At 41.0% G+C, this 26,932-nt stretch overlaps 1 protein-coding gene across 3 annotated transcripts in view; it reads right to left on the bottom strand.

Moving 5' to 3' along the window:
• Positions 1-26,932, bottom strand: part of LOC307035913 (phosphatidylinositol 4,5-bisphosphate 3-kinase catalytic subunit beta isoform-like) — a 59,880-nt gene that overhangs the window by 4,338 nt on the left and 28,610 nt on the right. For all 3 annotated transcript variants that reach the window (XM_079675774.1, XM_079675773.1, XM_079675772.1), the window contains 3 exons: positions 11,566-11,761; positions 7,587-7,815; positions 3,087-3,304 (listed from right to left, as the gene is read on the bottom strand). In XM_079675774.1, coding sequence (XP_079531900.1) covers positions 3,087-3,304; positions 7,587-7,815; positions 11,566-11,724 — 606 coding nt within the window. In that variant the 5' untranslated portion in view covers positions 11,725-11,761. The remainder of the gene's footprint in view (positions 1-3,086; positions 3,305-7,586; positions 7,816-11,565; positions 11,762-26,932) is intronic.

Below are 26,932 nucleotides of genomic sequence, written 5' to 3' on the forward strand. Positions count from 1 at the left end.
TTAAACCTGGAACTAACAAAGCTTCAATGATTGCCTATAAAAACAACATTAAACATTAAATAATCAGTTGCATTCATTTCTTATGGCTCTATCTGCAGCTTCTCCAGAGTCATTTCTTATGATTACATTTTCCCACAGGCCAACAACAGCTTCAACAAAACTATTTCCCTCAAAGAGAAACCCAAACATGCCCTGTTGTCGTGAGAGAAAAGTGCAGAAGGAAACATCCATTAAACTCAGTGTGCTGCTCTGTGATGCTAGCTCAAGCAGATACTTGAGGTGCATCTCACTTCGGTTAAATTAAATCCTTGCGTCCCTCACTTGCGTCGTTTCCCTGCGTCTAGTCCCTCCCTCCAGGGAAGCAAGGAGAGACTCAAGGAAACCACGAGAAGCAGGGAAATTAGTTTTAAGAGCAATGGGACGTCCTTTCCTCCGGAGCGTCACGTGAAGCGACGTCCGTTTGGGATGACGCCGCACAGCTGATCGTCTGACAGCAGCCAGATCAGTGCATGCGCTGCATCGTCCAATCAGTGAGCGATACACAGTAAGGGGGCGGGGCGAGTGTCTGAGGATTTCACCGGCAAAAATAAAAGCCACTGGGACGGTACTCAAGATGGCACAGACAAATCAACTTCCGGTGATACCGAGACTGAGACGCACCCTTGGTATCTCATCTTGGGTGCAAGGTCATCAATGTTTGGGCTCAGGCTCTGAGCTGAGGAGACCCTCAGGATGGAGTGAAGGTGTGCGTGCAATATACCGGCGGGCCAGATCTAATAGGAATTAGAAATGATCCTGCGGGCCGAAATTAAATCCACCAAGGGCCTGATTTGGCCCCCGGGCCTTGAGTTTGACACATGTGCTCTAGAAACATCACTGTTGAGCCCTCAGCCTTTAAATCAGAGTATATACCTAAACCTCCGTCTGTGAGACCTGACAAGACCTCTCTCTGCCTGGAATCAGAAAACAGGCTTTTGATTATCATGTTTATCATTAATCATTATTACACTGTTTGTAGAGCTCGTGGTGGCTGCAAAGGATTGTTTATGACTCATCACGTGTGCAATAACTCCCAAAGTTTAAATGTTCTGAACATTTTCCATCTGCAACGACACAATATTGATATGTACATATTCACTGATTTGCGTATTTCGTTTATCTTCTACTACCGACATGTATTATCTTTGATTTCCTTCTAATTCATGTGCAATGTCTTTTTATACATGCTGCATTATACTAAGTATATCTTATCTTATTTCTATATTCAAAAACGGGTTAATCAGTTGGACTTTGAGAGACTTGGAAGAACATTTCCCGCACTAAACGATTAATCTTCAGGATAATTGGCTTATTATTGGATTTTTCCACGATGATGGTTTTAAATCTGATGACAGACCTTCAAAGATATATTTAAAGCCCTCAATTAAAACTTATAATATGACATTTGGTGCAGCCATAAATGCTCACACTGCACCTTGGTCATATTTGCGTTGGAACAATAAATCACACCCGCACACTTCCTGTCTGTAGTTTATCTCATTGTGTCTGACCTCCCAAACAAGACTTCCTGCCAAAGTCCACCTGAGCGCAGTGGCACAGATGGCCTGTCTTTGTGTACAGTGTGTGTGTGTGTGTGTGTGTGTGTGTGTGTGTGTGTGTGTGTGTGTGTGTGTGTGTGTGTGTGTGTGTGTGTGTGTGTGTGTGTGTGTGTGTGTGTGTGTGTGTGTGTGGGATGTTGATCAAAGCTGATATACACAGGTCTGCAGGGACACAACCATCTGTTTTATAATTAAATACTTTTATAACAGACGGAGACAGATGGATGGAGACGGTCGCAGAGTTTAAAGAAGGAAAGGAGAGTTGGTTTTAATCAGTGTGAGGGTCCCCTGAGCTGCCATGCTAATGTGTGTGTGGCATCATTTCTCTGATGGTTTCTGACCCACTTAAGTGTTGTCACATGACCATTTTGGAGCTGCCAACTGTGAGCAGAAGAAAGAGGCTGAGCTGCAGAGCACGGAGGAGTCACATGGATCATTTTAGTCAAACAAGGTCATTGTGTACACAGATTTGTTGTTGAGAGTACAGGTTTATCAATGGAGGGGTTTTGGGAGTATCTCTGTCAATTAGGACAATTATGGCAAAGATAAATAAGGACAAATAATTAGCCAGTATTCTTCGTAGGGATGTCACAAAATGCAATTACCCCCTGTCTGAAACCAGAGTCCAGTCTGCTCTGATTGCTTAGCTGGCCCGCTCTGTTGTGATTGGTCAACCGCTTGGGGATGTCCCGCCCCTTAGCCTATCACGTACAATGGGCATTCATTTATTGTGTGTTGTGTGTGTGGTACAGTGTGTAGGTGCGTGTGTGTGTGTTTGTGTGTGTGTGTGTGTGTGTGTGTACTTATAATACTTGTAAATAAAACATTTGGCCCATCATTTCATTTCCTCATTTCAGCGACCAGAGAGAGGGGGGGGGGGGGGGGGATATATCCAGTTACGTTATTATGAGAGTGCTCTCATACGTGTTTGATTCTAAAATTGTATATATTTATATAAATATATGTGTGTGTGTCCGCATCTGTAACCTGTTATTGTCTCATTATACCGCACTGTGAATGAATTAAAAATAAATATATAAGTGGTCATGAACACATCTGTCCATCAGACAGAGGGCTGCTGTGCCTCCTGTCATCAGTAATGGACTTCTCTTTAAAATGACCGCTCAGAGGAGAGGAGTTCTCAATTCTCTAACCGCCTGCTGCTTCCCCTCCTCTCTCCTCGGTTCCCCTCCTCGGCTCCTCCGCTCGCATCTCCTGTGGGCGGGACTAAGTCTCGAGGACAGGAGTCGAGGAGGGGAATTAGAGAAATGAGAAAGGCCCAATGTGTTGGAGCGCTAGCCAATAGAAGCAGGAGTGTGTATCTTATATCTACTCCACGCTATTTTTTGTCTTTTACTGGTAACTGTATTCTGTGTGATATCAACTATGTCTCGTCTTTTTATGCTAATCAAACGCAAACATTTCCCGAATTGGGATCAATACAGTACTTCTCATCTTATCTAGTGTCCAACATGTGCAGCCCCTCACCTGAGACTGGTCCAGGTGGATGATGATCTTGAGGTCCACGGGCTCAGTGATGGCCGCCGCCCCAGCAGGGGGCTCCAGCTGGGGGGAGAAGCAGGCCTGCAGCCACTCGTTGCAGCTCATCATCTGAACCTGCTGCATGCGCTCCTCACTGAGGCGGAACATCTTACTGCGGAAGTCCTTCACCTCCTGGTCGTTCATGGCGTCCAGCTCATGGAGACCTACGGGTGGAGAGGACATTTTTATATATATATATGTATCATGTTATTGGGTCTCTTTCTTCCTTTCTTTATACAGGGTTCATACACTTTTTCACCAATGATTTTCAATGACTTCAGCAGACTCTCATGGGATTAAAGCCTCTTGATTTTAAAACAGCTGTTTGTCTCCGCTCCCTGTGGGTGGGTTGTGTGTTTGTATCAAAAGAGTCTCTTTGGTAGTGAAGACAACGTGTTGACATTTCATGCCATTTAACATTCATATGACCCTGAGCACCGAACCACATTATCTACTGTGTGTGTGTGTGTGTGTGTGTGTGTGTGTGTGTGTGTGAGACTGTACGTCTGTAGTGAGTGCACTCGTGTGTCACCTCACGAGGTTAGGTGTGTGTTTGTTTATATGTGTGTGTGTGTGTGTGTGTGTGTGTGTGTGTGTGTGTGTGTGTGTGTGTGTGTGTGTGTGTGTGTGTGTGTGTGTGTGTGTGTGTGTGTGTGTGTGTGTGTGTGTGTGGTTCCTTCTGAAAACACCACTTTACGCGGACAAAAGCCTTTAAAGCGATCATGTCAGACCAAAGTGGAGCCAGGAGGAAGAATATCAATATCATCTGAGTCTCTTTCAATTAGCCTCAGAGCCGCTTCCCTCCCTCTTCAACTATCTGACTCTGCAGAGGTCTGATGTGACCCGAGGTGTCCCATCATCCTGGATATCTGGGGTCAGAAGAGGGGGGGATGTGTCCGTTTGTTGCTACATAACATCGTGATACAGATAGTGGTGTCCATACTTCATAGCAAGTACTTATTATGCGTTCTTATTCTTTGGTATGGAATTTCCCTGAGATACAAGTTTTGCTACAAACACATGACATGCACAAAAAACATCAAAACATGCAGAACCATCGCAAATGATGTGCTCAGGATGAGGCATGCTTTTCAAAATAAAAGCACCACAGTTACGGTATCCTGTAAGGAAGCTCACGAGAGGATAGATTTTCAAAATAAAAGCCACAGAACGTTAAACATTTGAACAGAAAGCTCACGAAGAAGCATGTATTTCAAAATAAAAAGCCCCATATAGTAACTGCAGCATAAAAGGAAGCTCAGAGCGAAGATTGTTTTTCAGAATAAGAGCCCCAGAAAGTTCCTTGATATATCAAATACTATTTTTGCTTTTCAAACGTCAGAAAATAAAGGAAAGCAACACATCTTCACATTTCAGAAGATGGAGCCAGCACATTGTGAGCATTTTTCCAAACAAAGACGACAATGTTTCAATTTAAAATGTAAAAGTTATTTTCTATCAATAAACTAATCTTCTCTGCAGCTCTTACTCGTTTTAAATCCAGGCTGAGGAGCTTTCTTTTTGCAGCTGCCTTATATTAAATCAAATAACTCATCATACTTTACACTGCACTTTCAATCTCGTTTCTTATACCCGTCTTTAGCTGGCTTTAATTGTATTTACTTTGCTTTTTAATTGGCTGTTTTTAAAGCGCTTTGAATTGCTTCGTGTTCAAATGAGCTGTATAAATACACTTGCCTTGCAGCTATAATAAGGATTGGGATACATGATACGCAGTCTAACTTAAGATCTTCAGAGTCAAGTATGTTCTCCTCTTACACACGAACACATACGGGGGGAAAAATGGATTTCTACAAATGTTGAATCACTTCAGCGCACCGGGGCCTTCCCACTGATGGACCCAGCAGCGATAATACAAAGTGACAGGGGATAGGAGACATGTCAGAGGCACGTCCAGTCCATGCTCTCGCCTCTCAGTCAGAGAGCCGCTGACAGGAGCCAGCTGCAGATGGACCTCCGCCTTTCTTTTTTCTTTTTTTTTAAGTTGCCGGAGAATGTGCTGAGTAGCAGAGAAACTCAGGAGGAGGCGCTTACGGCTTACGTCGGTGTGTGGGGAAAGATTTACTGCCTCACTTACCAACTGCTAAGTGCCTTTTTTATTGTGAATGTCAAACAGAGACAATAGATAAATCAATCGGGGGGGGGGGTGGGGGGGGGGGGTAATGTGTGTGAGAGCTCCTGTGATATAAGGCTACTTTGAGTTAAAGGGAAAGTCTTAAAGGTGATGCACGGGGAGGAAATGTGGAGCATCTGTACGGAGAATAATGAAGATGAAGGAGAACTGGATGTGATGTCTAACACACTGAGGGTTTGAACACAATCACTTTATATGGCAACATCCATTCTGCCAAACTGTCCTCGGGTCTGCTGATTGAAGAGATTTTTAGCCTTGTCATGAACGTTTAACACAGAGGTGATAGATAGAGATGAAGATGGATATCAAAGGTGTTCCTGTCTTCCTGGTGTGATCTAAAGTCTGTGGCCGTTTCGCAATCTCGAGGAAACTGGCTTCCAAGCCAATATTTCAAGGATGCTACGTCATCGAGTGCCGCCGAAGGACTGTTCCAATCTCCAGCATACTTGTAATTCCACCGAGGCCGCGTCCTTGGTTTGGGGGAAATTTCGAGGCTTCACATGGGTAGACTTTGCGTCCTTAAAATCCCCACAATGCTTTGCGCACGGACCAATTTAAAAAACCCTTGCGGAGAATGGCTGAACCGACGCAGCACAGCACACATTTAAATGTAAGTATGTAATGGCACAGAACAGTGTTGGTAAATATGTTACTTTGTTATCACCAAAAATGTGTTCCGTGAAAGTAAAGCAAGTTCATAATTAGATAGACATTGTGAGGTATTTATTTTCGGTACAGTTTATGTTGAAACCGTTAGAGAGAGTGGCACACTTGTTAGCCTGTTCCATTCTTCTTCGTTTTCCGAAGTTGTGGCTTGGAAGCATACTTGCTTCGTTTCTGAAGGAAGTGACTTGGAAGTACGCGACTACCAAGCCAGTATCCTCGAGATTGAGAAACGGCCCGAGATTGCTATATTATGAAAAGGAGATTCTAATATAGAAAATATGCCTAAAGTCTGATGTTTTAATATCTAAATGTTGGTTTGTATCAGGGCCGTCACTCGATTAAAATATTGAATTAATTGCAGATTTTGTACCTGATCTAAGTGCACCTTAAAGGGATATTTTTTTTTTTTATGAATAGGACGGCTTTCTACAAAATGTATGTTTATTATTATTGCAACTATCCAAAACAAAGAAAAATGTAAGTTAATGTAATAATTCATCAGGTAATCGGCCTGCAAGCTGTAGCCACAGACCAAGCCAAGTGCATTTACTCAAGTACAATCTTGAGGTACTTATACTTTATCTGAATATAATAATTTCATGCTATTTTATACTTCTTCTCCACCACATATGAAAACCCAATATTGCACCTTTACTACTCCTACATTTATCTGATATATTTAGTAACTTTACAGATTCAGGTTGTTAGCCAATAAATAATCTGCTAATCATTAAACATTGACTCAGGTTAAGGTTAAGACATCCAGCAACTTGTTATTATTGCGCTAACTTTGACAGGCCTCGTTTAGTAACAGGTTGCTCTTTCTTGGAAATGATTCCTTACCCGCAGAGGTGGGAAGTAGTGCAAAAAAAAACGTATGTACATTTTTTCTGGTATCAGTACTTTACTCCACTACTTATTTTTCTGATGACTTTCTACTTCTTACATGTTGAACCCAAATACCTGTACTTTCTACTTCTTACATGTTGAACTCAAATACCTGTACTTTCTACTTCTTACATGTTGAACTCAAATACCTGTACTTTCTACTTCTTACATGTTGAACACAAATACCTGTACTTTCTACTTCTTACATGTTGAACACAAATACCTGTACTTTCTACTTCTCACATGTTGAACTCAAATACCTGTACTTTCTACTTCTCACATGTTGAACACAAATACCTGTACTTTCTACTTCTCTCATTTTCCAAACAAGCTGGTTCCTTTAGTCTGAATGTGTGTTTGGTGGCGTGATCATTATTATTTAGAGTCATTGCGTGCCTATTGATTTGAACACGATCCGTGTATCCATCACTTCCTGGTCTTCTCTAAAGAAGAGGAACCAATGAAAACGTTGTCATGTTGCCGTTGTTCAGCATGGAAACATTCATTAGCTAACAATGACATTATTGTTCTATTGATATAAAGGGAGGTCAGGTACTCTTTAAAACAGCTGCTAGTTATGGGTACTTTTTACTGAAGTACATTTCAAAGTCTCTTTACTTTGACTTGAGTAAAGAAGTTTAGTCAGTACTTCTACTTTCACCAGAGTATTTTGAAACACGAGTATCTGTACTTCTACTTGAGTAAAGGATGTGTGTACTTTTGCCATCTCTGCTTACCCTTGCCGATGAGAACGCCGATCTTGGAGTCCAGTAGTGTCTCCGCTCGGCCACAGTTGCGCGTCACCAGCTTGAGGACCGGCAGGAAGGGCCGGACGTCGCAGAGCCGGCGGGTTTCGTCCTCCAGCTCCTCGTGCACCGCCGCCTGGTTCACGCACTCGAACATGTGGCTCTCCATCTCGCCCAACGAGGGAAACAGAGGGAACGACTGAGCCTGCTTCCATAAGAGCTGCAAGACGAAAGGCCAATTAGTAAGAAAATCAAAATGACTCATGATTATTTTTCAGTATTCTCATTGTGAGAATATTTAGTGTTGATCCTATACATTTGTAACGGTAAAGCCCAGTCTGCTCCGATTGGTTAGCTGGCCGACTCTGTTGGGATTGGACAACCGCTTAGAGATGTCCCGCCCCTTAACCCGTACAATGTGTAGGAGCGCTAGCCAATAGAAGTGCAAGTGTTACATTGTGATGTCACTATGTTACAGAAGTAAACAAAGGAGTCCAATGGAGGCCTAGTTTCTGTGCGTATGCCGCTGTATCCGTGTTGCTACAAGGTTTTTTATTGAACAATTTTACTTCAACTTGTGTTTATAAAAATGACACCTAATTTCCCCCAAGGATTAATAAAGTATTGTTGATTGATTGATGACACACTTAAGGAAAGGGAAAACCCACTGAAAGCACAACAGGGCCTCTTCAACCCATGAGTAGTGAAATACAGGTTAGCCAAAACAGATACCTTATACCTAACAAGAACATAACCGGCGTAAAGATGTAATATATTGACAAAAGTGTAGGTTTCAGACCTGACTCACAGCACCATGACACAGCTGCTGTGTGAGCCAATCAGGAAGTGACTAACATGAATCACTGTCCCAGCGATCACAGGGCTGGAGTCAGGTTCACTTGTTTGTCTGAGGTTTAGCTGCAGTGTTCTGGAAAAAAGGGACACATTTGCCCTCCAAACAAATATCTCCTTCTCCAGGAAACCTTGTGATTCGGTGTTATCGCACCACAGAAGTGAATTACCCACAAACCTTCTTGTGATGTAGAATAGAACGGGAGGGATGAGACCCTCTTTAATGGTCACACATGCAGAGCACAAAGCACACACAGTGAAATGTGGCCTCTGCTTTTAACCCATCCTAGAACCAGGAGCAGTGGGCAGCTATTGTACAGCGCCCGGGGAGCAATGGGAGTGTCAGGTGCCTTGCTCAAGGGCACCACGGCAGGGCAGGAGGTGAACTGGGACCTCTCCAAGTAGCAGTCCACACTCCATATTTTAGGTCTGGTCGGGGACTTGAACCGGCGACCCTACGGCTCACAGTCCAAGCCCCTACTGACTGAGCCACTGCTCTCAGTTTCTAGAAGTTAAAAGCCCTCTGGACTGAACACTAATCTGGGTTTATCAATGATAACTGTCAGTTACACTAAAACCTTTCCGGGGGAAAACGTGTCTTAATTAGCGTGAATGAAAAACAGTCATTCATAAAGTCGCCCTCCTTGGCTTTTGATGATAATTGATAAACAGTCTTGTCAAGAAGCTGAGTGAAAGGCCTGCATACTTCCTCGTATTTACCCACCCTCGCTCTTTAAGTTATTAAAGTCCCCTCTCTCTGCTTCAGCGATATTTCATTTGTCAGAGCTTTTTTTCCGCTGCCTCTGTACATATCTCCCTCGGGAACCGAAGATCTCTCACATGTGCATGCCAACCAGCGTTTCCGCCAGGGGGGCGTCTTGCCGTCATTTGACTCTCGATCTTCTCTCGAATTATTAATATTTTTGGACGCCCTCGGCTCGAGTTCAGGGCGTCCCGAGCTGAATCAGGGCGTCCAAAAATATTAATAATTCGAGAGAAGATCGAGAGTTTTTATCGCTTGAACTAACGAAAAGGAAAAAGGACATCCCGCTGTTGGAGGGGCTAAGGAGTCTGGTGGGATTTTTTCCCTGACATCGGCGGTGCCTGGAACGTGCGCGATTTGGACGCGGGGAGCACCGGAGCCTCGCAGCGGCGAAACTGAGGCTCCGTGGTAAACTGTGGTAACACGAAGAGCCGCTTGGGAGCCGGCGCTTTAAGAGAGCCGAGCCAAATGATCCGGCTCACTAATGTAAAAAGACAGTATCTATAAGGGACGGCTCAAGTCAAAATTCAAGCACCCCCCCCCCCACCCGCTCTCGGGGTGGACGCCCTCTCAGCCCTGGTCTGGCGGAAGCACTGATGCCAACACATTTATACATGGATATATACACATATACATTTATAAACTGGCCTGAACATCAGCAGAGACCTCATCCTATACTTCCACGAAGAGCGAAAAAACATTGTTTCTAAGTATCTGAAGGCCAAGTGAATCGTTTCTTTGTTATTAAGAACAGCGTCCTCAGGCTTTCTTTAATAGTTCCTCTCTGGGGAAAACATGTTTGTGCAGTGAATAACTGCAGGTCATGTTGTCTTTTTACGAGTATTAAATATAAAAAGTGCTAAACATCAGCTGTGAGAAGTTTGTACACCGAGTAACGGGGGGGAAACAAATACCTTCCATTGTTGTGTGTATAACACAAGATAGAAACTTAGTTTAAGGCCCTATCAAGGGGTTTTCCATTCCTGTAGTTTGTTTAATAGCATTTTGAGCATCTAAATGGCCTGAAACGCCTCCATTGGACTCCTTTGTTTACTTCAACAACATAGTGACATCACTAAGTAGCAGTCGCTCTTCCATTGGCTATCGCTCCGATACATTGTAAAAAAATTCTCCAATAAATTGATGATTTCAAAGTAAATGGATCATCGTTTTTTATTATCGTGATATCAATTATTGACCCAAATAATCGAGATTATGATTTTTGCCATAATCGAGCAGCCCTAACTCACGCTTCTATTGGCTAGCGCATTGTACCTGATGGGCTAAGGGGCGGGACATCTCTTAGCGGTTGACCAATCACAACAGAGCCGGCCAGCTAACCAATCAGAGCAGACTGGGCTCTGGTTTCAGACAGAGGGTGAAAAGAGGTGCTGCAGCACAGGCAGTATGAGAACATTAAAGGGCTTTTTGAACATTAGAGCATGGAAACAATATATAATGCTGATTTCTCCTGTTTAAAAAAAAAAAGGAAGTATGTGGTTGAGTAATGTCCTCAAAAAACGTTTGACTCATCAAGTGTGTGATTTCTGAACTCTGCTAAACTAAATGAGCTGCAGTCATGCGTGACGTCATGAGCTATTAATGTGCTGAAAAGAATCACCAACAAAACACACAAAGCCAGCCGCCTCCGACAAAACAGGCATTAGATAATGTCTGACTGACCAGCTGTGTGTGTGTGTGTGTGTGTGTGTGTGTGTGTGTGTGGGCTGTAGACTTGAGTTGTTTCTAATTAGTCATTCATATATAGGCCACGAGGCATGTCGTGAAATTGATAAACAACAAGCATAATCTGAATCTCCTTGAAGTAAAATTAAAGTGGATTTTATTAAAATGTATTTATTATCAGTTGTGTTGTAACGACCCAGATTTAAGGCATTTTACAGATTACACAAACTCAAGGTAACAATAGACAGTTTCTCTAGACTAAAACAAACACATTTTCAAGGTTTTTGGCTTGAATATTATTTTAAAATGATGTTATAGTGGATTGTATTATGTACGGTTATGATATTTCTTTAGTGTTTCCATTTTCTGGTATTGTGTTGTTGCTATGGGTGACTTTATTGGATTCCCACCTTGAGCTCTAAAACGTGTTTTTTATTATTTCTGCACGTTTTGGAGCTTGTTTATAATAAAGTTTGTAATTATCTCGTCTTGATGTTGCACTGGATAACTCACAAGAGGCTTTTTCGTCCTCACAATCTATGCTATGTGCCCTCCTACTTCAACTGACTCTGCTTTCCTGCACTTTGGCTGTAATAATATTGAATTAGTGGCGATAAAAAAAAGGCCTTGCCTAAGTACAAACACGTGTAGAAAGCCCATTTTAGTCACCAGTTTGATGTGCTGGATGGTGGCCTCTCGTGGGACGTCCAGCTGGATGTAGATGCCGGTGGGCAGCAGGAAGTCCACAGAGATGTGGTCCAACGCGTGGCCGGCCAGCGGCGAGTGGGCCGCCCATATGTCCAGGAGGTCTGTCATTGCAGGAGGCATGGCAAGGGGCAGCAAACGCCACCTCAACCATAAGGACCTTGAGGACAGAGCAGAGAGAGAGCTCACATTAACAAGTGTATAGAATACTAAATAAATACAAATAATAAATCATATCAATAAATACAAATAATAAATCATATCAATAAATACAAATAATAAACAAGTTAGTTAAAATAAAATAAATAAAAATAAGTTAGATAAACTACAATTATAAAAAATTATAATAAATAAGTTAGTTAAAATTAAAAAAATAAAATAATAATCAACAAGTTAGTTCAAAAAAATAAAAATAATAATAATAATAAACAAGTTAGTTAAAATAAAAAATAAAAAATAATAATCAACAAGTTAGTTCAAAAAAATAAATAAAATAATAATAATAATAATAAATAAGTTAGTTAAAATAAAAAATAAAAAATAATAATCAACAAGTTAGTTCAAAAACAAACAAAATAAATAAATAATAATAATAATAAACAAGTTAGTTAAAATAAAAAATAAAACTTAAAAAACAATAAGTTAGATTAAATAAATAAATACAAATAATAATAAATAAGTTGGTTAAAAATGTATGAATACAAATAATAATAAGAAATAAGACAAACATAATGGATGTAAAAAAAAAATGACAAAATCTAAAAATTAAAAATTAACAAATAATACCAAAGAAAAGGTCAATAGAAGGGGAATATTACAAATTATTAAAGTCTTCTTTTAAAAACGAGCTTACCTCTCTAATATTTTGGCTAGGGTTTTTCACAATTTGAGACTGGGATACATGTTTGTGTGTATTGTATTCAAAAGATTCCTTGATAGATGCTTTCATAGTTATATATATACAGATGCATTTGTTATCAGAAGGTCTTTCTGATGATTGAAATGTAGTTCTGGGAAAACTGAAAGTAAGCACTTGGAATCTGAATTGCAGAAAAAACTATGATACAGTAGCTCGGGTTGAAAGAAATTCCGAGCTAATAGGAAGCATTCACATGTTATTTTCCTCTTTAACATACAATGAACAGAGGCAACCTAAAGGCAAACCCGCGTCCTGTACATTCCCGTGGCTGATAACACTTTCCTGGAAAGTCTCCAGCTCAGGGTGCTGAGCCCGAGAGCAGCGGGTCACAGATCAGAGCAATTTACTGCAAAAATGACAGAAGAGAGTGCGTCTATATTCAGAGAGTTTTTCAGTTGGTTTAAAGAAAATAGCACGACAAGATGTCCCTTCATGATTCTTTATAATTGGTGCCTTCATTCACATTTACATAAAGCTGAATGGAGAGCAGTAGAAAGGCTAAGAACACTTTCATATCTCAGTGTTTCCCATACATTGATTTATTTGTGGCGGGCCGCCGCAATTAAATATCGTCCGCCACAAATGGATCTCATAAAAAAGAAAATTTTTTTTTTGTTGTAGTCTAATGGATAGTGAGGTGGGCTGATGATCGGAAGGTTGCGAGTTCAAATCCTGCCTGGAACACCACTACTAGTGTGCCCTTGAGTAAGGCACTTAGCCCTCGGTTACTCCAGGGAGAATGTCCCTGTAGTTGGTCATTGTAAGTCGCTTTGGAATAAGGTGTCGGCCAAATGCCTGAATGTAAATGATATTTTTAATCAAATGTATTTCTTAGCAGGGGCGCACGTAACAGGTACACATGCGTGGCAAACATCTGAAATGCGTACCGTCACTTGTCTCACAAAGCGCATCTGCGTACCGGCGGACTTGGGAAGCATTTCCACTGGACGACAGAGCCGGTCGCCGTGCGCGCACACGGGGCTGCGGTTAACGTCGGTGTGTACAACGGAATTATGCCACAACTTCCGGCGCGAGTTCCACCATCCCCCACTGCTCCCGTCGACGTTCAATACTACATCCCACACATAACCTTGCGCGGGCAGCCCTGAGTAGCAAACATTGTCTCCTGGTACTCATTTGAGTAACTCACTAAGAAAGTTATGTGCACCCCTGTTTGTTAGGATAAGCCCCTTGAGGTGCACCATGTTGTCTTTAACGGGGTCCCGACAAAAGCAACGTCAAACCAGTCTGTTAGATTAAATGCATGAAATAATACATACAATTATATATTATAATATTGGCTCTTATTTTACATTTCTATTCCTCTTAATGTGTTCATGTACACACCGTTATTTATACACCAAGGCAAATTCTTTGTATTTGAAAACCTAAAAGTTTGTGATCATAATATTCAAAGATTCAAAGGCTTTAGTGTCACAGGCACAATAGCTATAGCATACTTTAGCAATTAGCCTCCCAAATCCTCCTCCTACAGTGCATGAAGAATAAGATATACGATTCTACAATGTGTTCACACATCATCCTCATATTGTGCGTACCCTATAAGAAGGTAGCCTAACCCTTTTTACATATAGTACAAGTCAGATCAGATCTTAAAGTAAACTACGTCAGAGACTAGTTAATACAAAGTAAAACATGACAGAGCTCAAAAAGGTTAATGGAGTTATGTTTTCAGCTTCTGAAGGCTGTCAATCAAAATCCTATCATAAGATCAACTGCTGATTGTTGTTTTTTTTACCCACTTGCGTCGTCTTATTCCTTTTGCTTCTATTTAACAACCAGTTGACAGGGGGGGGGGGGGGGGAGTGATTCAGTGATTGTTATCCCTGCAGTAGGAGATGGGGGGGGGGGGGTAACTTGGGTTAGAGCCAGTGCTCAGAGGAATGCCCACTAAGCAAACGGAACAAAAGGTCAGCCTGCCCATCATCACACAAGCTGCTCCCGACACACACACACACACACACACACACACACACACACACACACACACACACACACACACACACACACACACACACACACACACACACACACACACACACACACACACACACACACACACACACACACACACACACACACACACACACACACACACACACACACACACACACACACACACACACACACACACACACACACACACACACACACACACACACACACACACACACGTAAAAGTGCAGGCCAGTGCATCGTAAACCCTGACCACACACAGAGGAAATACTCACACTTAAAGATGGATAATGCATGCGTAGAGAAAATACTTGTGCACCAAATAATGCAGTGGTAATTATCACTATTTACGAGGAGGGGGTTAGCGTTACACTGTTCTTCTCTACAGAGGTTTGTGTGCATGTAAAGGGTCAAATCTCTGTGTTCCCTCCAGAGGCAGTTTCTCTCCCTCACACAAACACCCTTTTGGACATTAAAGGTCTCCTATTATACTGTGTTTCATCAATATATCACAGGTATCAGATATATACAGAGCCTGTCTCTGATTGGCTGAAACACCAAACAGATCATTGCAGCATTACCCATAATCCCCTCTGTTTCAGCCCTGTTTCCAAAGTGCTGATTCTCTGTCTGTTACTTTAGATGAAAATAAGGAGCCCCTCCCCACGCCCCTCTGAGAGAGATTTGGTTACAAAGAACACAATGGTGCTCTAGGAGGAGATCCAGGTGATAAGGGGGGGGGGGGGGGGTTACCTTGGTTGGTGATTGGCTAATGGTTACTCAAGCCAAAACATTGTTATGACATCATAAAGTGGCCAAAATCTGATCAGCTCATTTTCAGACAGGTTTTTATAGAAATGGATCAAAAAGAGAGAGAATCTTTGTTCCTGAAACTTTCAGAGTCTCTTTCCACAGAGGGGACACATGTTGATGTAGAAGAGACATGAAGAAGAGGGGACACGTGTTGATGTAGAAGAGACATGAAGAAGAGGGGACACATGGTGATGTAGAAGAGACATGAAGAAGAGGGGACACATGGTGATGTAGAAGAGACATGAAGAAGAGGGGACACATGTTGATGTAGAAGAGACATGAAGAAGAGGGGACACATGGTGATGTAGAAGAGACATGAAGAAGAGGGGACACATGTTGATGTAGAAGAGACATGAAGAAGAGGGGACACATGTTGATGTAGAGGAGACATGAAGAAGAGGGGACACATGTTGATGTAGAAGAGACATGGAGAAGAGGGGACACATGTTGATGTAGAAGAGACATGAAGAAGAGGGGACACATGGTGATGTAGAAGAGACATGAAGAAGAGGGGACACATGTTGATGTAGAAGAGACATGAAGAAGAGGGGACACATGTTGATGTAGAAGAGACATGAAGAAGTGGATTTTGCGTGACCTTTGAAACCATGGAAACACGTCACAGAAGACGCAAAATACAAAGAAAATGAACCTGAAAACTTGCAGAAAAAGGGCCTCTTTAAAATCCCCATGCTGAGTAAACCTGCAATCTAATGACGGATAACAAACGCACACATGTGGAGTCATAAACACACGCATGTTAACTGCAGTAAGTGGCTCCCAGCTGCCCACAGCCTGGTTTCCATTTGGGCTGGACCACAGCTGTGCCCTCACACCACTTCCACCTTCCTATTTCTCATTACCTTGGTCCTCAAGTGACCGAGGAGCATTAACTCTTCCACTCGGCCGCAGGTCCATCTCCATTTCGCCCTCGATCCGCACATTAAAAATGACAACCCTGATTGCCTCTAATGGGCTTTCCCCTCTACGGTAAGTGCTCGGCTTCCAGCAGATGAGACGCTGCAGGACGGCAATATCTGCATTAGGAGCCAGGATCTCAGACACAGGACATCATCAAGAATGCAACTGGACACGAGATAGCGTTCGTGTGTGTGTGTGCCGTTTAAATAATAATACATAACATGTACATAGCTCTCTTCCCAGTGCTCAAAGACGCTTCACAAGCAAATATGAGAAACAAATATAACATCTATTAGTGGAAGAAGTCCTCATATCTTTCACTTAAGCAAAAAGTAGTTATATAACAGTGTTACATTATTTGTTATAGCATTACAGATGTATCGGTTATCTGTTAACTAGATCCAATCGGTTTTTTTCAAACGTTTTTTATTATTCTCTTTTGCTCCTGTCCTGATTTTTTATTTTGATTGTATATCTTGTTGTTGTGTTTGCCCTGTAACCATATCATTTACTACAATGCAAAAATAAAGAACTGTGAATGGTAAAAACAAAGAGTAAAAATATGAAGACGCACAACGTGGACATATTCAAAAATAGCAACACAAATTATTTTTTTACCCAGATTACTTGACTAAATATTAATGCTGTCAAAATTATCGCGTTAACGGCGGTAATAATTTTTTGAATTCATTGCGTTAAAATATTTAACGCATTTAACGCATGTGCAGAACGGCCCGCCCCATACATCCCACCAGTGGCAGCGCCAGGGTATGGCTGGGGTAGGCTACAGCCATACCAAGAAATGGCTTCGCCCCACCATGAAAAATGATGTTAAAATAAGCAAAATAAAGTCTGCCAACTCACGCCGAGAATTGCACAGACAGCAGTTAGTAAGATTGATTTCAGTAGCCACTTGTCTGGAAATACCGAAGACTAGAAACGGTTTTGAAAACTTTTTTCACGTGGTGATCGTCTTCTCATTAGAACATCTTTGATAATGTCTTCTGGCCAATCAGAATCAAGATAACGGCGTGGTGTTGTTGCAGGAAGTCCCGACGGAGAATACTTTTGCTGTAGTACATCTCTATATACATCGGTACAACATTACGTGTTGAATTAAGACCCCACTGTTTGATGATTGATAGGTGTGTGAGCTGTCTTTCATTTTGACACACAGAACAATGTTATAATAAACATACATACTGTATGTTAAATGGATATATCCGCCTTCTTTCATTTATCTTTCCATTCCCACAACAATATACATAAAGAACTGGCATATTTTGGACATAGTTTGAATGGTGATTAATCTGATTAATTCATTTTAAGCTGTGATTAATCTGATTAAAATTTGTAATCGTTTGACAGCCCTACTAAATATACTTAGTTACTTTTCACCACTGATTCTAGGGACTTTTTTGTGACGTATGCAACAAGGGGTGACAGTCTTAGGCAGTTTAACAGGAAATGAGGGCTGCACAATTAATTGAAATCGTGATATGGACTAATGCGATATTCACATTGCAGGGAGATGTAATAAAACTGCTTTTTTAATGAAGTATTGTGGATCTGCAGAAATATCCAAGCCTACACATTGTTAACGACACACATAAACCTATTTGTTTTGATACAAAATATATCTATTTTTCAATGATATTAAGAACGGTGGTTTGAAATGATCAATCCCTCCAATATATTGAATCAAATGAATTGCAAAATCAGTCAAACATAATCACGATTATTCATTTTTCTCCACGGTGCAGCCCCACAGACAACCATATGATGCTTGAGACACACACACACACTGATAGGCGGCAACAGCACAATAAAGCAGTCAGAAGAACAGATAAAAGACAGACAATGGCGAGTCGTAGCGTCACAGAGGTGCGTGGTTACACACATGAAAGGTAACACGACACCATGCGTGTCTGTTAGATGCAGCGACGACGACTCATATGAACACTTGTTTCATTTTACACACACACACACACACACACACACACACACACACACACACACACACACACACACACACACACACACACACACACACACACACACACACACACACACACACACACACACACACACACACACACACACACACACACACACACACACACACACACACACACACACACACACACACACACACACACACACACACACACACACACACACACACACACACACACACACACACACACACACACACACACACACACACACACACACACACACAGAGAGAGAGAGAGAGTTTCATGTGACAGCCGATAGCAGAAGTTAACAAAGTGTCGCGGCTCGAAGGCACACTCTGAGGACGCTCGGGGTTTGAAGGGCAGACATTCGAGCCCTCTTACATGTGCTTTGTCTTTCTTCTGTGGCAACCGAAGCAGATTTGTAATGTATGCAACGGTTACAGAATCTGTTAACCAATGCCTTGGTTGTAACTTAGGGTCTACATTTTCGGTATGAAAGCAATTCATTGTTGTTGCCTTCCCAAAGTCAAACTCCAAACCGCTCTGGGTGTGTTCTTAGGATAACTTTCACTCTATTTTTTAAGTGTATACACATTTTTTTATTGCTACCAATTTGTTTCCTTCATTTATTTTGTAGATTTGTCTTTCCTTTTTTTTTTTAAACTGCTCCGTTACTATTCTGAGTAAGATTTGAAAACACATTTTTTATCTCATTTTAATGAACTTTAAACAATTTCTTCAAATATTTTTAAGGCTTTCCTTAACCATTTTTTTCACATCTTTGTTACCATTATATTTTTTTATTTAATTTAGTATATACAAATATTATTATCTTGTCAAGAGGCCAAGGACTATTCCTAAAGCTTAGTTATTTCCTTTATTTATTTCAAATGTCGTTCTATTTCCTTTAGTTTACTGATGTCTGACACCATTATGGAAACATTATCTTTTACATTATACTTTTCCATTTCGTGATCACACATAATGTGCTGGTTTTGTGGCTCTTGTGTAAATGGAAATGAGCCTAAACTCAACAGTGCGCTAAACAAATCATCTTTGGCTCAATAACAAAATGTTTGAAACAACACTGAGCTGCCTGGAAATAGACCTGTCCTCGGCTGACACCATTAAATATTCATGTCTGATTAAATATCTCCGGAAACGCAGCGTATAGTTGTGACGGTAAATCAAAAGGAGAGTTGGTGGTCAGTTTAAAGAGAACCTTTAATGCTTGTTGGAGTCGTCTCTTTCCTGTATTGTGTTTTAGTGATTTTAGTGCATGTAAATGGTCTGCAAAGGCTAAAATCCCTGTGTTCCTTCCAATGGGAGTTTCTCTCCCACACACACTCTTAAATAAAATATAAATTATATTTGATGCAACTTTAGTTACATTTCCATGACTTTGGGAATAATATTGTTTTCCGTAGCTTTTCCAGCGCCTGGAATTAGCATTTTGAATTTCCATGACTTTTCCAGGTTTTGAATGACCGTAAGAACCCTGTATGTAACACTCACGCTCCTATTGGCTAGCGCTCCAACACATTGTTCATGCTAAGGGGCGGGACATCTCTAAAGCAGTTGACCATTCACAACAGAGCGGTCCAGCTTGATTACTGGACTTAAACTCCCACTGTACATTTTACATTCATATTCTATTTAACTTTGAATAATCCATTCTTGCACAATAATATCCTGCATTACATTTGTTACTGGAAATTTCTATTTCCACTTGTATATTTTCCACATATATATATATATATATGTTTTAACTTTTTTTCATTTGTAATGCTATTTTATTTCTGCAATATTTTGGACTGTTTATTTCTTGTGTCTTAATTTCTCTTATGTGCATTGCCTTTTTTGTTTTGTGTATATAATAAAGTATCTATCTATCTAACATATCAGAGCAGACTGGGCTCTGGTTTCAGACAGAGGGTGAAAAGAGGTGCTGCAGCACAGGCAGTATGAGAACGCTTTTTGAACATTAAAGCATGGAGACATGTCCCAGCAGAGACACTACATACTGATATACACCTGAACATCAGCAGGAGAGGACTCTTTAAAGTAGAGACACTACAAACTGATATACACCTGAACATCAGCAGGAGAGGACTCTTTAAAGTAGAGACACTACATACTGATATACACCTGAACATCAGCAGGAGAGGACTCTTTAAAGTAGAGACACTACATACTGATATACACCTGAACATCAGCAGGAGGGGACTCTTTAAAGTAGAGACTCTACATACTGATATACACCTGAACATCAGCAGGAGAGGACTCTTTAAAGTAGAGACACTACATACTGATATACACCAGAACATCAGCAGGAGGGGACTCTTTAAAGTAGAGACACTACATACTGATATACACCTGAACATCAGCAGGAGAGGACTCTTTAAAGTAGAGACACTACATACTGATATACACCTGAACATCAGCAGGAGAGGACTCTTTAAAGTAGAGACACTACATACTGATATACACCTGAACATCAGCAGGGGAGGACTCTTTAAAGTAGAGACACTACATACTGATATACACCTGAACATCAGCAGGAGAGGACTCTTTAAAGTAGAGACACTACATACTGATATACACCTGAACATCAGCAGGAGAGGACTCTTTAAAGTAGAGACACTACATACTGATATACACCTGAACATCAGCAGGAGAGGACTCTTTAAAGTAGAGACACTACATGCTGATATACACCTGAACATCAGCAGGAGAGGACTCTTTAAAGTAGAGACACTACATAATGATATACACCTGAACATCAGCAGGAGAGGACTGTTTAAAGTGGAGACACTACATACTGATATACACCTGAGCATCAGCAGGAGAGAACTCTTTAAAATAGAGACACTACATGCTGATATACACCTGAACATCAGCAGGAGAGGACTCTTTAAAGTAGAGACACTACATAATGATATACACCTGAACATCAGCAGGAGAGGACTGTTTAAAGTAGAGACACTACATACTGATATACACCTGAACATCAGCAGGAGAGGACTCTTTAAAGTAGAGACACTACATACTGATATACATCTGAACATCAGCAGGGGAGGACTCTTTAAAGTAGAGACACGACATACTGATATACACCTGAACATCAGCAGGAGAGGACTCTTTAAAGTAGAGACACTACATAATGATATACACCTGAGCATCAGCAGGAGAGGACTCTTTAAAGTAGAGACACTACATACTGATATACACCTGAACATCAGCAGGAGAGGACTCTTTAAAGTAGAGACACTACATACTGATATACACCTGAACATCAGCAGGAGAGGACTCTTTAAAGTAGAGACACTACATACTGATATACACCTGAACATCAGCAGGAGAGGACTCTTTAAAGTAGAGACACTACATACTGATATACACCTGAACATCAGCAGGGGAGGACTCTTTAAAGTAGAGACACTACATACTGATATACACCTGAACATCAGCAGGAGAGGACTCTTTAAAGTAGAGACACTACATACTGATATACACCTGAACATCAGCAGGAGAGGACTGTTTAAAGTGGAGACACTACATACTGATATACACCTGAACATCAGCAGGAGAGGACTCTTTAAAGTAGAGACACTACATGCTGATATACACCTGAACATCAGCAGGAGAGGACTCTTTAAAGTAGAGACACTACATAATGATATACACCTGAACATCAGCAGGAGAGGACTCTTTAAAGTAGAGACACTACACACTGATATGAACCTGAACATGAGCAGAATTTGTAAAAAGATTTCCTCTGAACCAGCGACAGTGACATGTTCTGAAGGCTTTCATGAGCACAGATGCATTTGTAGTGATTTAAACACTGGGGTTACTCAGCACTCTCTCCAAAGCTGCCTCTGTGTGACAGTAAGCGCCTGTGAGTCGCTCCACAATGACGTGTGTGTCCAAGCATCTGTGTGTGTGACTGATTGAGAAAAGTAGGGCTTACATCTCTTTCTTGTGTGTGTGTGTGTGTGTGTGTGTGTGTGTGTGTGTGTGTGTGTGTGTGTGTGTGTGTGTGTGTGTGTGTGTGTGTGTGTGTGTGTGTGTGTGTGTGTGTGTGTGTGTGTGTGTGTGTGTGTGTGTGTGAGAAAGGTCATGCCTCACGATGATTAAGGGTCCTGTGACACATTTTATTCCACAAGTAGCTAAAAATAGACTTCACAAAGACGATCTAAGACCTCTTCACCTCCTCACTACAATCTCTGTACTCCTGTAAATGAGTTTGGACGACACACACGGCAATATTTAGAGTGTCTGACTCAGCGTTTCCACCTCCAGGAAAGCAAAGTGTGTGTTCATGAATGTGTGTGAGGGATAATGTATATGCAAGGGGGGAAAAAACATGCTCTCTCAACCGTGTCCAACTCGTGTTGTTGCTTAAAAACTAACATTTTGTTTAGTGTAAACTTTCAAAATGTCTAAGAACCAATCAAGAAACACTTTTATCTATCAATGTTAAGATATTCAGATTGACTTATTCAGGGTCCGGTCATTAAGAAAAGAAAACATGCAACAAAAACATGTCATCATTTGTCATTCTCTGTTTGGACATGGTTTATGTATTTTACGTTCTCCGGGAATTTTTCTTGGGTGCTTTTGCTTAGTTTTAGCTTTTTTAGGTTTGAGATATTTTACATGATAAACTGACTAATTGAATTTTTGCCGCCCGCAGCCACATATCCTGTTTCACTCTCAGCCACGCACCACAACAGAAAGAACACGCTGTAGTGAAGTATTAAGAAGAGGGCCCGTACTGTACCCGGAGAGTATATACTCAATATGTACGATGGCAAGGCGAGGGCAGAAACTTTACGTGATGGCAACATTGGCCGTTCATTGAAACCTATAATTTATTATCCTTACACTATGATCAGTGATCACGCAGCTCATAGACGACCTCAGGTCACTTTTAGAGAACAGCCGAACCTGATTGAGCGGCAAAAAGGAATGAGTAGTGCTTAATACACTTCATTTAGTAAAAATCTGGGGGAACATTAGTGTGTGTGTGTGTGTGTGTGTGTGTGTGTGTGTGTGTGTGTGTGTGTGTGTGCAGGTTAGCAGAAAAGCTGTTATGTATGTATAGTATGTTACAGTATGCGTTTGTCTGGGTGGTGTGTGGATAAGTGGTCCGCTGGAGTGTGTGTGTGTGTGTGTGTGTGTGTGTGTGTGTGAGTCACCAGTGGAGCAGAACTAGCACTTACTGTATTTGGGAGGGGACTGCAGACAGTAAACACATATTAAGGTGAGCTTAACGGTCATTTTACCTCTGACACACTGCGGCTGTGTTAATGACTACACGTGTGTGTGTGTGTGTGTGTGTGTGTGTGTGTGTGTGTGTGTGTGTGTGTGTGTGTACAGCTACTGCAATGTGTTTGCATTATGTCGCATCCACTGAACCTGAGTGCTTTATATCAAGTTATTAGACGGCTTAGTTGAATTCTTGATTCTGATTGGTCAATTCGGACACGTCAGAGGTTGTTAATTTCCGCCAACCGACCAATGCTAAGGAGAACAATCGTATCAATCCACAGAAAGAAGTCCGGTCAATTTAGCGTCAGCTGGGAACAACATTAATTTTCATCCGTCAGAAAACGAAATATTAATTTGTATATATATATATATATTTGTAGAGAGCAGGAAACTTTGGATTCATGATGGCTGGACTGTCCCCAGTGAAGAAAAATAAAAACAGCGCAAGAGAAGGAAAGTGGTTAAAAGACAGAGCGCTGGACGTCAGAGAAATCAACAGACGACAGACGGACAGGAAGTAAACACTAACACTAACAGTTCAAATATGTTGTGAAAGCATCAACCTGATAATTTTGTCACAATATTGCTAATGAAGTAAATATATTCTGCTAAATGATTTTCCTCATTTTGCCCAGACACATTTTTCTGCTTCTCCTTTTTATTTTACATTTCCTTCTTTAAGAAAACCACGCCGTCCGTACGCTTTGATTTAAAAAAAGGTATTTTATTTTTGCTTCAGACTATTATCCCACTATTCCAGGCTGCATGCCTCCACTTCCTCCACAGGGATCAGTGTCATCTGATGTTATCAGTCGGGTCATCTTAATCTTTTTGACGTTTCCTACAGGAAACAGTGATGCATTCTGTTTGGAGCAGTGATGAGGAAGTGTGCCGAAACCAAATCTGAAGAGAACAATTATTTTTCACACATCGAGGGGTGGAGGATTTGGAAAAAATGACCAAAGACGATTATTTTCGGCCGATATTGCATGTGGGAAATGATTTGTGATGTTTGACAGACTAACCATATTCAAATTAACAGTGTAAACATTATTAAAAATGTACAAAACAAGTATTTTTTGTATTTACGTTTGTAGAATATTGTTTGCAGGCTGGGACATTTCTGCAGAACAAACAAACCGTCTTTCAGAAATGTTCACATATATGACCTAATATATGGCTTACTGCGATTTCCATATAGCACATTTGATAACATTTAGATGTATTGTGCAGCCCTACTAAAGAGCAAACTGTCTCCATGCATACTGTATCAGAGAGGAAGCCTTAATGCAGTGATTGAGTGGGCGTGGAAGTGTGTGTGTTTTCAAGGTTAGTGTGTGTGTGTGTGAACCAACCACATCCGGACAGCTAACAGTGCTCTATCGCACCGCAGTGACACAGAAGCACATGCCCACTTGTCAAACAGGAAGCTATGACGCTAGACAGGAAATGAGTGACAAACAACAACCAGAGCAAAACTCCCATCCAGTCATTCATAAAAAGCTGATGAATCACTGGCTGGGCTGCTATTCTTGTTCTTGAAGAGTTATTTTAATTGTGTTAACTTTATTCCAGTCAGGTCAGAATTATCTTGTTAACTGGAATACGAAAATATATTTACATGGCTTGCATTGACAAAAAACGGAATCCACAGCAAACACAATATCACTATTTTGATCAAATTGATCCTTTTAAAGAGGCCCTTTTATGCTTTTTGTTTTTTCCCTTCCCTGCAGTTTGTCATATAGGTTTGATGTGCATGTAAATGGTCTACAAAGGTTGAAAAGAGGTGCTGCAGTCGGGGCGGTATAAGAAAAATAAAGACATTTTTGAACATTAAAGGATGGAGACATGTCACAGTAGAGACACTAAATACAAATATGTAACTTAAAGGTCACCTATCATGCTATGTGTAGGCAATAGCATAGGTCTCAGATATATACAAATATATTAAAAACATGTGTATGAAGTGTTTTGCTCAAAATACCAAACAGGTCACCCTTTCTAGCCATGCCTCAGGGTTATGGCTTGAAAGGATCCGTCTAGTGTAAATATGACGTCACGTTCTCGTTGTAATCGGAGCGGCTCAGAAACACATCTACAGCAGTAACATGATGCAACACACACATTAATGCAGCAGCAATATTAATAGAGAAACATCAGACATGATAGTGAAACACTGAAAGGGAACATTTTATTGCACCAGGAGCTATCTTGGGACTTTTACTGCGACAACGTTGACTTGCCTGTGAATAAAAAATAAACCATAGTGTTGGTGATCTACAGTGTTGTCATTCTTCTTTGAACAGCAAGACGGCTAACACCCTATTTCAACAATCACACTCCCTGTCATTGACATCATTAATAGATAGTTTAGCTTCTCACCATCATTTGCTGTGGCCCACTGATGTTAACGATCGTATCTGAAAGGCTGCATGCCAAACGTAAACATTCAGCCACGTGACATTCAGCCAAACTCTCGCCAGAGTTTTACACAAGACGGATCCTTTCTAACCATAACCATGCCTCATATCCCTCTATTTCACTTCCTGTTTCAAAAGTGCTGATTTGGGGTATAAAGCTTTAAAAAATATATAAAAGGAGGGGGCTGAGCTCATGCGGGACCCGGCAGCTACTGTCTAAACTAAATACCGCCGTGATGAAACGCCATATCATGGATTATCAAGGATTATCTCTGAAACAGTATGGAGCTCAAAGGCTTTCTCTCTTGCCGGTTATACCACAAGGTGAGTTCCTTTTTACTTCCTGCTTCTTCACACACATGCTCTCCAGTACAGGTTAGCTCTGAGTGTTAGCGATGCTAATGTAAACACCGACCATATTACATCCAAAGCAGTCGGGCATTGTTTCTGATAGCAACGTTTCTGATAGGGCCGTGGGTCCACATTTCAGATATTACGTCATATCGGACGCAAATCTGGATCAGCTCCGTTGTTCCCCCGTTTTTAGAGATTTGAGTACGGAGGAGAAGAGAGAGGGTTTTATTTTCTGACGCTGCGTGAGTTCCCCGACACACCGGGGACACATGTTTATGTATAAAAGACGTCAAAAAGTGCATTTTGTATGATAGGTCCCCTTTAAACTAATTTTGCAATATGGCAGAATAGCCATTGGTGTTTCCAATATAAATGGACATTTTTAAAAATGGTATGTTAGAGTTCACAGGACACGGAAAATCCATCTGCACGTGTTTCAAATGTTCAACATTTGCTAGCTTCTGTGGTCTTTTGACTCCAAATAACTGATAAGTTCTCAGTTCTTGTTTTCAATGTGTTGTCTGTAACTGTGCTGCTGACAAGACTCTCGTGTAAAAGATAATGTCAATGAGACTCCTGGTTAAATAAAACACAAACATTTTAATAAACTTACAAAACTAAAAAGAGGGAAAAACTGCAGCGAAATAATGTGAGTTCCGTTGACTTCA

This window comes from Notothenia rossii, assembly GCF_949606895.1.
Source record: "Notothenia rossii genome assembly, chromosome: 4".
In the NCBI taxonomy this organism is placed as follows: Eukaryota; Metazoa; Chordata; class Actinopteri; order Perciformes; family Nototheniidae; genus Notothenia; species Notothenia rossii.